The sequence below is a fragment of the Phyllosticta citribraziliensis genome (genome assembly GCF_038025025.1).
Source record: "Phyllosticta citribraziliensis strain CPC 17464 chromosome Unknown J3D65scaffold_12, whole genome shotgun sequence".
Lineage (NCBI taxonomy): Eukaryota > Fungi > Ascomycota > Dothideomycetes > Botryosphaeriales > Phyllostictaceae > Phyllosticta > Phyllosticta citribraziliensis.
The window spans coordinates 372,429-385,972 of record NW_027117349.1 but is presented as its reverse complement, the minus strand read 5'-3'; the positions used below and the strand labels follow the sequence as shown (position 1 = coordinate 385,972).

At 55.1% G+C, this 13,544-nt stretch overlaps 4 protein-coding genes across 4 annotated transcripts; 3 read left to right on the top strand and 1 right to left on the bottom strand.

Moving 5' to 3' along the window:
• The first annotated feature begins 92 nt into the window (after nt 1-92).
• J3D65DRAFT_637509 (putative Xaa-Pro aminopeptidase P) lies at nt 93-2,976 on the top strand. Its single transcript, XM_066801509.1, has 8 exons — nt 93-347; nt 407-466; nt 521-686; nt 734-795; nt 846-1,070; nt 1,119-1,164; nt 1,220-1,687; nt 1,736-2,976. Exons 1-8 carry the CDS (start codon nt 146-148, stop codon nt 2,478-2,480), a joined length of 1,974 nt encoding a protein of 657 aa, XP_066651230.1. The 5' UTR covers nt 93-145; the 3' UTR covers nt 2,481-2,976.
• Nucleotides 2,977-3,030: 54 nt separating this feature from the next.
• On the bottom strand, nt 3,031-6,291 carry J3D65DRAFT_637505 (exocyst complex subunit Sec15-like-domain-containing protein). Its single transcript, XM_066801508.1, has 8 exons — nt 5,984-6,291; nt 4,935-5,936; nt 4,750-4,881; nt 4,484-4,695; nt 4,300-4,435; nt 3,955-4,247; nt 3,739-3,895; nt 3,031-3,685 (listed from the first exon to the last, which is right to left on the bottom strand). Exons 1-8 carry the CDS (start codon nt 6,032-6,034, stop codon nt 3,308-3,310), a joined length of 2,361 nt encoding a protein of 786 aa, XP_066651229.1. The 5' UTR covers nt 6,035-6,291; the 3' UTR covers nt 3,031-3,307.
• A 1,137-nt stretch (nt 6,292-7,428) lies between these two features.
• On the top strand, nt 7,429-8,480 carry J3D65DRAFT_113568 (uncharacterized protein). Its single transcript, XM_066793757.1, has 2 exons — nt 7,429-8,118; nt 8,250-8,480. Exons 1-2 carry the CDS (start codon nt 7,634-7,636, stop codon nt 8,377-8,379), a joined length of 615 nt encoding a protein of 204 aa, XP_066651228.1. The 5' UTR covers nt 7,429-7,633; the 3' UTR covers nt 8,380-8,480.
• A 1,649-nt stretch (nt 8,481-10,129) lies between these two features.
• J3D65DRAFT_526897 (RNA recognition motif 2) lies at nt 10,130-10,523 on the top strand (the record flags this gene model as incomplete). Its single annotated transcript, XM_066796649.1, has 2 exons — nt 10,130-10,210; nt 10,260-10,523. Coding segments are annotated over 2 exons (345 nt in total), but the record flags the coding sequence as incomplete, so codon positions are not given.
• Nucleotides 10,524-13,544: the final 3,021 nt, after the last annotated feature.

The window sequence follows — 13,544 nt, the reverse complement described above, 5'->3', positions numbered from 1 at the left end:
TGGCGGGCAGAGGGCAGAGGGCAGAGGGCAGAGGACAGCTGCAGGGCATGTAGCTGCTGCTCAAGCTCCGCTGCCCGCCACAGCACCCACCGCACATCAAACAGCTCCCCGCTGCGGCCAGCCCACTATCCCTCCACTACACCGCATGCCATTTCTGCGCCCCCTCGCGCGCTCCTTCTGCCGCCAGTCCAAATCTTCCTTCCTGGCTCTTCAGGCCTATTTTCCCACTCGTCCATTCCACTCTACTCCCATCAAGAAGCTTATCTCTGAAATGGATACCATCAATACCACCGAGCGCCTCGCCCATCTGCGCCAGTTGATGCGTGACCACCACGTCGACATTTACAGTAACCATCCTCACAATACCGCCAATTGCACTCCATACTGACGCGCTTCCTTTCCCCAGTCGTCCCATCCGAAGATAGCCACCAGTCCGAATACATAGCCCCCTGCGACGCTCGCCGAGGTTTGACACCAAATTGAACACCATGATGGACCCGGAAACGCTCATGGGCCGCAGAATACATATCAGGCTTCTCCGGCTCCGCGGGCACCGCCGTCATCACCATCGACAAAGCCGCGCTTGCAACCGACGGCCGCTACTTCAATCAGGCAGAAAAGCAACTAGATGTCAATTGGGAACTTTTGAAGCAGGGCCTGCAAGACGTGCCCACTTGGCAGGAATGGTATGGACTTTCGTGCATTGCAGGAATACCTTGTCTGACATGCGCAGGACGGCCGAGCAGTCCGAGGGCGGAAAGGCTGTCGGTGTCGATCCAACAGTCGTCACTTCTCGTAAGTGTCGCCATTAGTCGCAGCATTTGATCCAGCTGACACCTCGAAAGCCGACGCTCGCAAACTCAAGGACAGGATCAGCAAAAAGGGCGGTGGTGAGCTGGTAGCTGTGCGGGAAAATCTCATCGACCTGGTCTGGGCCAAGGACAAGCCCGCCCGTCCAAACGAGAAAGTCAAGGTCCACCCTCACGAGTTTGCTGGAAAGAACTTCTCCGAGAAGTTGACAGAGCTGCGCGAGGAACTAGCTAAGCGCAAAAGCGCCGGCTTCGTCGTCTGTATGTGCTCCCTGGCGCTCTGCTGCACTTGGTACTAACGCTCTTCAGCCATGCTTGATGAGATTGCTTGGCTCTACAATCTGCGCGGAAATGAGTATGCCTACCCCTTCACGCCCCTTCTGGGCTTCGTACTTATCGTTTTTGAACAGCATTCCATACAACCCCGTCTTCTTCTCGTATGCAGTGGTCACACCGGATACCGCTACCTTGTACATCAACGATGACAAGCTGACCCCAGAGGTCAAGTCGCACCTGGGTAACGATGTCACCATCAGACCTTATGGTGCTATCTTTGGAGACGTGGAGGCATTGAGCAAAGAGACGCTGCAGGCCGAGGGCTCGGAGACCCCAGCAAAGAAATTCCTCGTTTCTACTAGAGTATCATGGGCTCTGGTACAGAGTCTGGGCGGCGACAAGAACGTGGAAGAAGTGCGCAGTCCCATCGCAGATGCCAAAGCAGTCAAGAACGAAGTCGAGCTTGGGGGTATGAGGGCTTGCCATGTCCGAGACGGCGCTGCCTTAATCGAGTACTTTGCTTGGCTTGAAGATCAGCTCATCAATAAGAGTGCAACCCTTGACGAAGTCCAGGCAGCGGACAAGCTCGAAGCAATTCGATCGTAAGTCATACTCCGCCTGTCTTCGCCATAAATGCTTATTCTCAGCAGAAAACACGACCGCTTTGTTGGCCTTTCATTCGACACCATCTCATCCACAGGTCCCAACGCGGCCGTAATCCACTACAAGCCGGAGCCGGGCAATTGCTCCATCATTGATCCCAAAGCCGTATACCTCTGCGACTCTGGCGCTCAATACCTGGATGGCACAACTGACACGACGCGAACCCTGCACTTCGGTAACCCAACTGCCATGGAAAAGAAGGCCTACACTCTTGTCCTCAAGGGTAACATGGCGCTCGAGAGAGCCGTTTTCCCCAAGGGGACCAGCGGCTTTGCGCTTGACACGCTCGCACGGCAATTCCTTTGGTCCGAAGGCCTCGACTATCGACACGGTACGGGACACGGCGTTGGCTCCTTCCTCAACGTGCATGAGGGTCCCATTGGCATTGGCACCCGTGTACAATATTCGGAGGTGTCGCTCGCGGTCGGCAACGTCATCAGCGACGAGCCAGGCTACTACGAGGACGGAAACTTTGGAATTCGCATCGAAAACGTAGTGGTAGTGCGCGAGGCGCAAACGCCGCACCGCTTCGGCGACAAGCCATACCTGGGCTTCGAGCATGTCACCCTTGTCCCCATGTGCAGGAGCCTGGTCGATGTGGATCTTTTGACGACTGACGAGCGCGAGTTTTTGAACTCCTACCACAAGGAGGTCAGGGAGAAGACGCAAGGCTTCTTCAAGAACGATCCCGTGACGCTGAAGTGGCTGGAGAGGGAGACGGAGCCGTACTAGCTGTGCTGCCCCGTGTCCGCGGCAATCTCCGCCTGTGGGAAACGCAAATGGGAGTCCGAGGTGCAGTTAAATGGAGTTGGTCTCCGCTGTTGAGCAGGCAGTTTTGTTGGACCAGATACCCCGTCCTGGCTTTGGCATGATGTGGCATAGCATGTCATTGCGTTGTGTTGCATTTCAGTTTAGTGTTGCGTAGACTGGCGCATGTAGCCTGTCAACCTGCCCCCAGCCATAGATATCGAGATGGGTCTCTGCAGCTGGTGTCTGCCATGGGGCTCCCATCCATACCTTATCTCTGTCAGTACACTCGTCCGTCGTCTCTTGTGCGATTTGGAATGTCAACGGCGAATGTGTATCCGTGTCTGCCTCCCATCCCTAAAACCTCGGTCTCGAGACTCAGCAATCTCTCCCTGCGCAAAGGCACGATATTTGTTCATGATGATTCGTCACCAAATGCTTTTGCCATTGCCGCGTTCTCGTCCTAGAAACAGGAAGCCACTGAAGTACATTTGAAAAACTATTCTCTTCGCAAGAACATGAGTCTCATGGGGAGCACTTTTTCTTCCTATGGGGTCCGGATACTGTTGGTGCTACGACAAATAATGTTGTACTTGGCAGCGGGGATTTTAGAATGCATACAGTATTATTGTTGCTCTTCGAATCTCGCCAGTAATCCTACAAGACAGGGGATGTGATAGAGACGCTTCTACAGCAAGGAAAGCTTCTTGAGAACCAACGCTCAAATTATACACTGCGTATGCAAGCATAATTACACACTCCGCAGACTTGCATCCTCATGGTGACTACAGCTTCTCTGCCCTCAGAGGCGCTCAGTCGTCAGCCCCGCTGCCGGCGCCATCGCCAGCGCCCCTACCCTTGCCCCTCCCAAAGCCAATCCGATTCATCAACTTGTCAACGCCGCTGCGCTCCTGCGTGACGCCAGCGCCCTGGGTGACCTTTTCGAGCAAGATGGGGCCGTGCTCGCGGTTGACGCGGCCGAACTTCTTGTTGCGCTGCGACACGTCGTAGAACTCGAGCGGGTTGTCCGTCTCCATCAGGTACACCGTCTGCAGCAGCTCGTCCAGGTTCTCGCGCAGGATCGGGTTCGAGAGCGTGTCGACGAAGTTGGAGAGGAATTGTACGTCGGCGGCAAACGTTTTAATGGCGCAGGGTGAGATGCGCTTGACGGCGTCGTCGAGAGGGAGCGACTGCAGAGTGTTGTTAGTAGGTGTGGCTTGGGAGCAACCTGGGCTCTACTCACCAGGATCATGGTCGCTGCGTGGCTGAGGGCATCAAAGTAAATGAGCTCTTTGATCTCGGTTGGCAGGCCAAGAAGCACCGAGCTCATGATGTTGGAAAGGTAGCGAGTCAGCTCCTGCATGTAATTACTGACATCGGAAGCGGGCTTGGTCGACTCCCTACGTTCAAAGTCAGCATCATGCCAGGGTATCGACAGGCGTCACAGGGGGAGGTTTACCAGTCATATTCAGCAGTCTCAATCAGGTCGTCAATCTTACTGTTGACCAGCTCGAAGATTCTCTTCTCCGCTGTCTTCTTGCCAGCGCGGAAGTGCTCCGTCGCGTTGAGCGTTATGGGCCCAGTCGCCGAACTTGACGACCGTGCTTCGAAGAGAAGTACTTCGAGCTCCTTGCAAGCAGTCTCAAAATGTTCCAGATTGGTAAGAATCTGGACGATTTGGCCGGGATACTGAGAGCTGAGGCGGTCCACGAGCATCTTGCAGACCTTCTCGCACAGGAGGTCGTCGAGTGACTGACGTAGCGTTACTAATGGAACAGCATCGACCGAAGGGAACCACACTTACGTTCTTGAGCGTCTCATCGATTACAGAAGAGCGCTGAAAGTTGTCATCCGAGAACAGGTACATCTGATTGAGGAAATTGCGAATATCAATGCAGCAGAGAGGGTACATCTGAGAGAATGGAAGGACACATGGGAAGCTTCAATCTCGTCAGCGAACGAAGACTGTGGGGAGTACAAATACTGACGTGAGTTCTTCGCGCGGCGTGTCTGATGTATACCAGCTGACATTGACGACCTTATCGTACTCGTCGAGTGTGTTGATTGGCATTGGCATGTAGTCGTCCGTCGTGACAATCTCTTGAAAGTCTTCGCTGAATCTCCGCTTCAAGAGCTGGGAGTACTTATCGAAAAGCGTGAGCAAAAGGGTATTGATGCTAGTAACAGAATATTCCCAGCTCTGCGATAATTAGCCTACCAAACAAGCTCAGGGGGCGGAGACAGCGAAGCCTACCTCCATGGTTTGCAGGAATAGCGCGATCCGGCCCTTGATTTTCAAAAGCTTCTCGTCGCTGTCGATTGTGTGCAGAGCATTGGTGGTTAGTGCAATGGCGCTTTGACACATGGAATCCCAAAGCTCATCGACCTGTAAAGATTCAGCAAACGCATCCATGGGTGTAGAAGAAAAGGAGATATTACATCAACCGATGTCCTCAGATTTTCTGTCCGCCTCATGGTCGCTCTCTCCACAATGGCAAAGCCCGCAATACTCTCGAGAAAGCTACTCAGGTCACCGTCCTCTTCCTCCAGTAGATTGAGCGAACTCGGAATCAGCAGTTCTTTTTGCCGTCTCCTTGTCGCGCCGTATTCTGATCTGAATTCATCCATCCGGCCGAGTGTCTCGTAAATGTGCATGGCCTCGAAAAGCGGGGAGAAATCGACCTTGATCTCCGTCTCATCGTCGTTCAAAATATCGAATTCGTCTCCCTCGTCTGCTACAAGCTCAATGGCGGAGTTGATCCTGAATTTGCCAAGGTACTCATCTTCCTTCAAACGCTCTTCATGTCTTGTGCGGCGCATGTTGGTGTGGTAGAAAGCCACCTCGCCCATGTATTGCGAGGCCTCTCGGATGCGGTACAACCAGGTGTTGAGGTCTGCCATGACCGCCTCTGCAATCAGGCGCTGTGTTGCAGGAACAGACTTCTCAATCATCTCGGCGATTTTGTACCGCGAAACCTCGCGAAGGTGGACGTTTTGGAGTTCATCCAGAGCGCGTAACGCAGCGTAGTGGCTTTTCCTTGCCAAGAGATCATGGACTTGGTTGGCGAGTCGAAGGACTTCGAGACATATATTGAGCGCCTTTGTTGCCTCGTCGACATTCTGACGTACGCCTCGCGAGTCTACGAGAGCCTTCTTCTGCTCAGCGAGCTTTTCCGTACTCGCTTGGATGGACTGGCTGAGGCTGAGGATTTCAGCAGTCAAGTTTACGGTGCCCTCACGGACGCGCAGGAGCTGGTTGACTGAATTGACGAATTCCTGATGGTTCGTGTTGCACATGCGCTCGATCGCAGCCTCGCGCTCGGCGGAAACAGAGTTGAGGGCTTGGATGATGTGGCCAGCACGATGGCCATCGTTGCGTGCATCTTTGAGCAATGGGGCAAGCTGATCTATGTAGTCTGCGTCGGACGAAGAGAGGGTGATCTACGACCGTCAGCACGTGACCGGCAGCTGGTTAGGGGCTGGTCTACCTGGTGAATGGCCGCGGCGAGGTCCTCAGCCGGATCAATGGCGACTGGCATGCTGGTGAGCTAGAGGAAGGGATTGGGTGCGAGGATGTCGACGCGGATTCTCGGACAGGGTCGCGTTAGTCAACCACCCCGGGCGTAGGCGGCAGGGCGGGTGCCGAAGCAATGAAAGGTGGCCTTGTTGACGAATCTGGTGATGGAATCCCGAGTGCGTTATGTGGCCTGGTGCTCAGCGGCCAGTCTCAAGCTTTTGATGGCGGACACAGGGTCGGAGCAAGTGGTTTTCTTTGAGAGGCATGGAGGTGAGGCGCGATGGAGGTCGGGTCGACGAGGACGGCCGAGCCGTCTCAGCCCTACAGCACGCTCGAGCCACCATATCAGCGGAGCCCTGCACTAGCGCTCGTAACCGTGGCACTCGTCTGAACCTTGACTTGACCTCACCTGGATACTAGTGGAGAGAATATTTCGAATCTTCTGGTTTCAAGCAAGCTTCGGCTGCCCCAAGACCCTCGAGTCTGCTCCGCCATGCCCGCAAATTGGCCCAGCAAGGTCTCCATCCCGCAGCCCTGCGTTTAGTTCCCCAGCCGCGCGATCCAACATTTCCAAGCCTGATGTCTACTGCCCAAGTGCCATGTCCCATTCCAGTATCAACGCTCCGTAGAGCCACACAACTGTTGCTATCTCCCACTAGCCCTTGATCCTGCGGCTTCGCGTTGTCCATTCTCTCATTCCTACTCCTGTTGACGATTCTTGCCTGATAACTCGTAGCCTTTCGCAGTGTACCAATCGCGGCCAATTCATCTTCCTTGGGCCAATGTAGAGCGTCGCAGATCCTTCCAACTCGTGATCCAGCCCGCGCGTTCGTGCCTCTGAGAACCCTGAATCATGACGTATGGTGTTTGTGCCCGGTTTCCATTCAGACAATGCCTGGAGCCTCTAGACCCTCGGTAGAGCCTGCGCCCAAGCTCGGTGTCCCTTTTGTTGCGAAATATTTGGCAGACGATTGGAGTGGCTTCGAGCCAGCTTGTTGCTGTGCCATGGGTCCACGGAGGTCATTTTCATTCGACCAAGCTTTCAAATGTCAGCGCCACGTCTCTGTACGGCATCGCCATACCTGCTTGAACTGTGTAGCCTGTGCACCGAGGACAATGCGTCTCGGTATGTCTGCCTTGACAGTCCCGCGAATCGTCCTGCCAGCGTCTTCTGTGGGAATCGCGCAGTCATGCCTCGACCTCCATTCCGGAATGTTATGAGCAGTCGCTGATGATGCCATCTTGAGGGTTCTCCGGACGCCGGCCGCCCTATCAAACATAGGCGCGTCCACGGCAGCCTTGTGGCCACAAGGGGTCGAGTACCAGTGCCAATCCAGCCTCCCCAGTCCACCAGATCTACTTTTGATGTGCCCTGTCAGCGAGCAAGATCTTGATGTATGTCCATTCTTGACTTGCCTTATGCGTCCACAGAAAGGTGCTTTTAGTCTCATGTTGTGCGCTTGAGGTCGAACCTATCCAGAAGGTAAGAGAGTCGTTCTCTAGGTAGCACACCAGGTCAATTGTCGCCATGTCGTGTGTTACCATCGTTTGGTGAGTCTGGGCGGGTGAGATCTGGTGATTCGACAAGACTTAAAGGCTCTCCTTGGTGGCGGGAAAAGCAATGGCCCAAGGCAATGTCCACAAACATTGTGCAGCTGCACCCAAAATCGAAATGCAATTCACAGCTACATGCGTACATTTTCATAAACCCGCGCTTTACCCTTTCGGTCGACCGGCGAAGTTACAGTCTGTATACGTATCCCGGACTGGCACCGTCTCAACCCGGAAGTCCACAGAGGGCAAACGCTGTTCTACGAGCTCTGGTCATGTAACAGCCTCGCCTGTGGAACTTGGCACTGTTCTGCAGACTCAAGATGCAGGTAGATACAATGCAATCGGGATCTACAATTTCCACTCTGTGCCATTTGGAAGCAAGCAGTACCGTGGGAGCTCTCAGCTCTCCCCCAAGTCTCCAACCCTCATGGGTAGAGTCGCTCTGCCTGTTCGCTATGCACGCAAAGATGCAGACTCTTCAAACTGTGCCCTCAGCAATCTGAAGAACTCCAGATTTCTGTACCCTGCTGTGCCCTGCTGTGCCCGACTAACCATTCTGCGGCCCGGCCCGCTGTTACTTGCTTCTTCGGGCCACGGGGTCTCCGAGAAAGCAGCCCGCGCCTTGGGAAAGCTATCATGGTGTTGAACCTTGAGACATCTGAATCTTTTTGTGCCTGATTGAGCATTCTGCGGCCCGACCCGCTGCCAACTGCCTCTTCGGGACCTAGGGTCTTCGGTAGGGATGGCAGCCCGTGCCCCGGAAATGCCGTGATGGTGTTGTCCCTTGAGATGTCTGTACATTTCTGTGCCTAAGTGAGCATTCTCTACGGCCTGGCCCGAGGTCAACTGCCTCTTCGGGCTACAAGGTCTTCAATAGGGATGGCAGCCCGTACCCTAGAACGGTGGCGATGGTGTTGTACCTATGATATTTGTGCGCCGTTGTGCCTGATTGAGCATTTGGCGTCCCGGGCTGCTGTCAGCTGCCTCTTCGGGCTGCGGGTCTTGTTCAGGGCCTTCAAGCGCCGTGGTAGCGGCAGTCCGAGCCCCGGGAAAGTCGTGATGGTGTTTGAGCTGCTTCAAGCACTCTGCACCCCCACCACCACGCCCCTGCACCACACTGCATCTTCAATCCGATGACGCGGCTGGATTCGGCATGCCCAATTGGCCAATATCCAGCCCCTGATCTGATTCCCAAGGGCTGTAGACATGGTGTTGCAGGTGTGCGCAGCCAGCGCCCCGATACAGCAGCCCCCGTCGGCGGCCACGGCTTCCCCATGACCCCCCATCGCTCCACCAACACGTCCTCAAATAGGATTAGGCAGGCGCACCACCCGGCAGCCCGCCTTTAAAACCCTCCCTCGCACCCACCCTCGACCTCTTCTTTCTCTTTTCCTTCCTCTCCACCACGAACGGAAGCAAGAAGCCAACACCACCGTCCTTCTCTCTTTCTGCCTGTGTGCCTCTTCATCCACCCTCCCTCCTCTTCGTTTCGCATCTTCCGTCCCTCACACACCTCTCACCAATACACCATGGCCCGCGACCTCTATGCGTCGTCGCCCTCTTCCAAGGGTCGCGACACCACCCCCGTCACGAGCCCCATCATCCCGTTCGAGCATGAAGGCTATGGTGCCAACGGCACGGCTCCTGCAGTCCAGCCCATCGCCCAGGGTACTGATGATGTCGTTCGCGTCGGTGGCCAGGACTTGGTCGGAAACTCGCGCCTCAGCCAGCGCTTCTCCACGGAGAACGCGACGACGCGTTACGTCCTCGTCCGCCTGCACGACTCTTATGACCGTATTGGCGAGCATGTGCTGCAGTCAGTGATCGAGGTTTGTCCACTGCAATCGTCTCTTGTCCCTGTCGCTCACATTTGTTCCAGCGGACCGTCTTCAAGAGGGCTCAGAAGATCAAAATCGCGAACCGTCTAATCGCCTTCAGCTTTGATTCGCTCAGCCAGGCCGAGATGGCGGTCAAGCCGACCAGCCTTGAAGAGGCCCGCGAGCTCAACGACCTGCTGGGTCCCGGCGAGTTCCTGACCGTTCCCGAATGGCTCCGCCTCTGCGGCCCTTCGGACCCCCGCCCCGTCGTCCACCCCTTCGAGGGCCAGGTAGTCTTGGAGATCACAACCGCGCAGGACCAGCTCAACGAGGAGAGCGTCGCCATGTCTTACTATGCGGCGCTCGAATTTCTTGATGAACACCTGGGACGCAACCAGGTGCGTGCCTTCGTCCGTGTTCCGGATGTCCCCGGTACAACTTTCGTGAACGACTACGGACGTGGATTCCGTTACCGCTTGGAGGTCGACAGCGTTCGCATGGCGGGCGAGCTCAAGTCTGAGCATGCTGGAAGTCGTATTGGTGTAAGTCTTCATCTATCCATGGCTGTCCTTCGTGCTGACCACTTGTTGCAGGCGACCAAGTGGTGTGTCACAGTCGTGGACTACAGCCCTGCAGGTACCAAGATGGTCCAGAACACCGGTCTGGTGTCCATGCGCTTCACGCGCCAGTCCAACGCGCTCGTCCCCCGCCGCGGCCGTCACCACGACGAAAACGGGGCCAACGCTATTGCCCTTGACAACATTCGCGACGGAGCCGACGTCAGGACTACCGTCATGGTACGCAACATTCCAAACAAGATGGATACGGTAAGTCTTCCTCTCTTGATGGTTTCCTGGTTTCTCTAACGCCATGTAGTACCAACTCGAGGACCTTCTCCGCAAGCTTTCTTTCGGCAGGTACGACTTCTTGTACCTGCGCATTGATTTCCGTAACGGATACAACGTCGGCTACGCGTTCGTCAACTTTGCGACGGCAATGGACGTGCACACATTCTGCGAGAGACTTGTCGGTCACGGCTGGCCTGGAGACCTCGGCTCTGGCAAGAACCCGGCGCTGTCCTACGCGACCGTCCAGGGTGTCGAGGCTCTCGTCGAGAAATTCCGCAACTCCTCGGTCATGCTGGAGCTTCACCACTGCCGTCCTCGCGTAAGTTCACCGCTTTTTCGATCAGATTTCGTCGAGCTGACCACTTGAAGCTGTTCCATACCCGCGAGACGGCGTTCAAGTTCAGCGAGCAGACGGGTCTGCCATTCTTTGGAGAGATTGGCAAGGAGCTGCCTTTCCCGGCGGCGAACAACGACGCCAAGCTGCAGCGTTCCCGCCAGAATGCCGAGACGCAGGGTAAGCATTTTGCCTCTACTACCTCCTCAACTTTGCTGACCTGATTCAGGTTTGTGGCCTGCTCACGCGAGGGAGGATCAGCGTCGTGCTCGCCACACGACGTACGACCGTGGCAATCCCAATGCCACGGTGCGTTCGGTCCCTTCCCGCAGCGGTACGGCTCTCTCCTTCGGCGCCCACGAGCGACCTGGTTCTGCGGTGCTTCCCGGCCTTCCCTTCGGCCCTGCTGGTTATCCTTCCAGCCTTTCGAGCCTCCCGTCTGGTGGAAATGGCCCGCTGGCTCGCTACACCGGCGGACAGCTCCCCTTCGGCCGTGCCCCACCCACCGGCGACGGCGGTCCGGCCCCCAAGTCAAGCTACTTCTAACCTGACTAAGGGTTTTCGTCGAGTATTGAGTAGGGAGGTTGGCCGAGTCCTGTTCTTGCCGCCCTTGGACGACTCGACGTTCTGGATTGACGAAATGGGATCTGGATCATTGTGCCATTGTTTGTACTTTTTTTTCGAACTGATTTGCCTGCGATCAGACAGGCAAGATGGATACCACGGAAGGTCATGGGTTTGTTTGTTTTCCATCCTCGAGACATGTGGCAAGATGGGTTGAAGAGAGCAAGCCACACTGGTGCTTCAGATAGCCAAAGCGAATTCAATCGGAGATTTCATGAGAAGGCTCGAGCTTTGACTTGCAACCAGCGTGACAGCTTGAATGTTGAATGGCGGGATAACACAGTCAAGGAGCCGCATGTGGCGTGGTGATGGACAGGGACGCCAGACGGGAGACAATTTGGCTTGTGAAGGGTCCTCGATGTCGATGTGTGAGCCAGAATTGGGGGTCCAGAGTGGTGACACACATCGTGCCGTAGAATGGAGGTGTAGCTTGCGGACGCAAGAGAATTTGTTGAAGATGGAGTGGCCAGCCGACCAGTGAGTGTGTAAGGACAGCCAGCCCTTAGACGCGATTGTGGTTAGAGAAAACAACAATGACAAGCCAGAAAGGGAAGAGCTAACGAGAAAGGGGATACAATGACGAGCTGTACTTGACGTGCGGAATGAATAGAAAACGAACAGACAAAGACTTGAAAGACGAAACTCGGAGAACAAAAGGGGAGAAGGGGGACCGACGAGCTGGGCTTGACATGCGGACATGAACGGAAAACGAACAGACAAGGAATTGAAATGAGACTCGTAGGAAAGTTCGAGAGACAACTTTCGGAGACGACGAGAAAGAGAAAACAGTGGCATAGCCGCAAAATGAAATGGCTTGCTCAGGCAAAACACCATCTTCAGGGGGATTATGGTCCGGTGTTTACCCGTGTCGGCCTTAATCCGGCGGTTCAGGGGGTCCGAGCGCCAACCACCACGGACGTTCACCTACGTTCTGGCTGTAACGTGGCAGCGGGCAGGGGCGATGGAGAGGATCACACTGCCAGCCTTGTGATCTGATGCCTGGTTGGCCATCTGGTTGGAAAGGAGGCCTTGTGGAGGTGGATACGCAGTGGTACGGTCGCAAAAAAGGAAACACCACGCGTTCCTGTGGCCGTGATGCTTCTGCTGTTGTGGTGTTTCTGGGCCTGTAGAGGTTGGCGACCATCATGTTTCTGCGACCGGAGCATTCCTGCAACTCTGGCTTGTCTGTGGTTGTGTTTCCGCGACCGTAGGTGAGCGCATGGCTCAGGCACTGGACTTCCGTGAGGAGACGTTAGCTCTCAGGTCTTGCAAATGGAGCAGTGGATCTTTGGAACAAGGAACAGGGGTTCTTTACCAGGTCGATGATGAGGTAGAGAGGCACCAGCATGATGAAGCCGTTGGCCAGGAGGATGAGATGGAGGTGTTGTAAGAGGAGGACGCGTCCAGAAGACGCGTAGGACTACGCGTTTTCATGGCGGCAATACTCCGGCGAAACTGATAGCAGGCGTGGCGGAGGAAGCGACGTTTAGCGATAGTGGGTGCCTGGCGGAAGGGAATTTGAAAAATAGGACGTGGGGAGAGGTAGACGAGTAGGGCCATGTGTAAAGTCTCGCCGGCAGCGCCCTTTGTCTGTGAGAGACTGCCACCGAAAGGGGCATGGATTCAGGGGACAAATGAAGCGGACAAGCAGAGGCTGTAGCAGGGGAGTTCGCAAAAGAGGGAGGGAGGTGTGGTGTTGAAGCATTGCGACCGTACCTAGCTTGCAGACCAGATGGTGTTGTGGGTTTGCAAGCGCCTGTGTGCACGAGCCACATGCTGAGGCCAACCTTCAAAGAAACGAAAGAGCGTTTGGCGAAGACAAAGCAGAGGGAAGAGGATTTTGGATGATTCAAGTGTTTGAAAGGAGAGGAGGCAAAACGGTAGGGTAGCAAAGGCCGTGTTGTCAAGATGATCTGGTGGTGCGGTCAGGGGCACGGACCAGGAGGCACGGGCCAGGAGTAGGAGACAATATCTGAAGTGGATGATGGAGAGGGCGAGCTACAGCAGTTTCCAGTGTGCAGGCACAAGTGTTGAAGTGAATGTAGCGAGGAGAGAGACCCAGCATCTTCGCAATCATGCACGGAGTCAAGATATGCAAATACCGAGCTCTGTGAGAGGCTTTGAAGAAAAGATAGAAACGTTATGTGCACGAGACTCATGACTGATGGAGGAAACGCGAAATACGACGGGGAGGCCAGATACCGCCGAAGCAAAACCAAGAGAGGAACCAAAGTAGAGAAGACAGGACGTATGATGAGATGAGATCTCAAACCTTTGACATTTTCGAGAAGAGGGAGTGGAACGAACAACACCTGGTACTTTGGCACCACCGATGGTGCATGCGGAGAGTTCGAC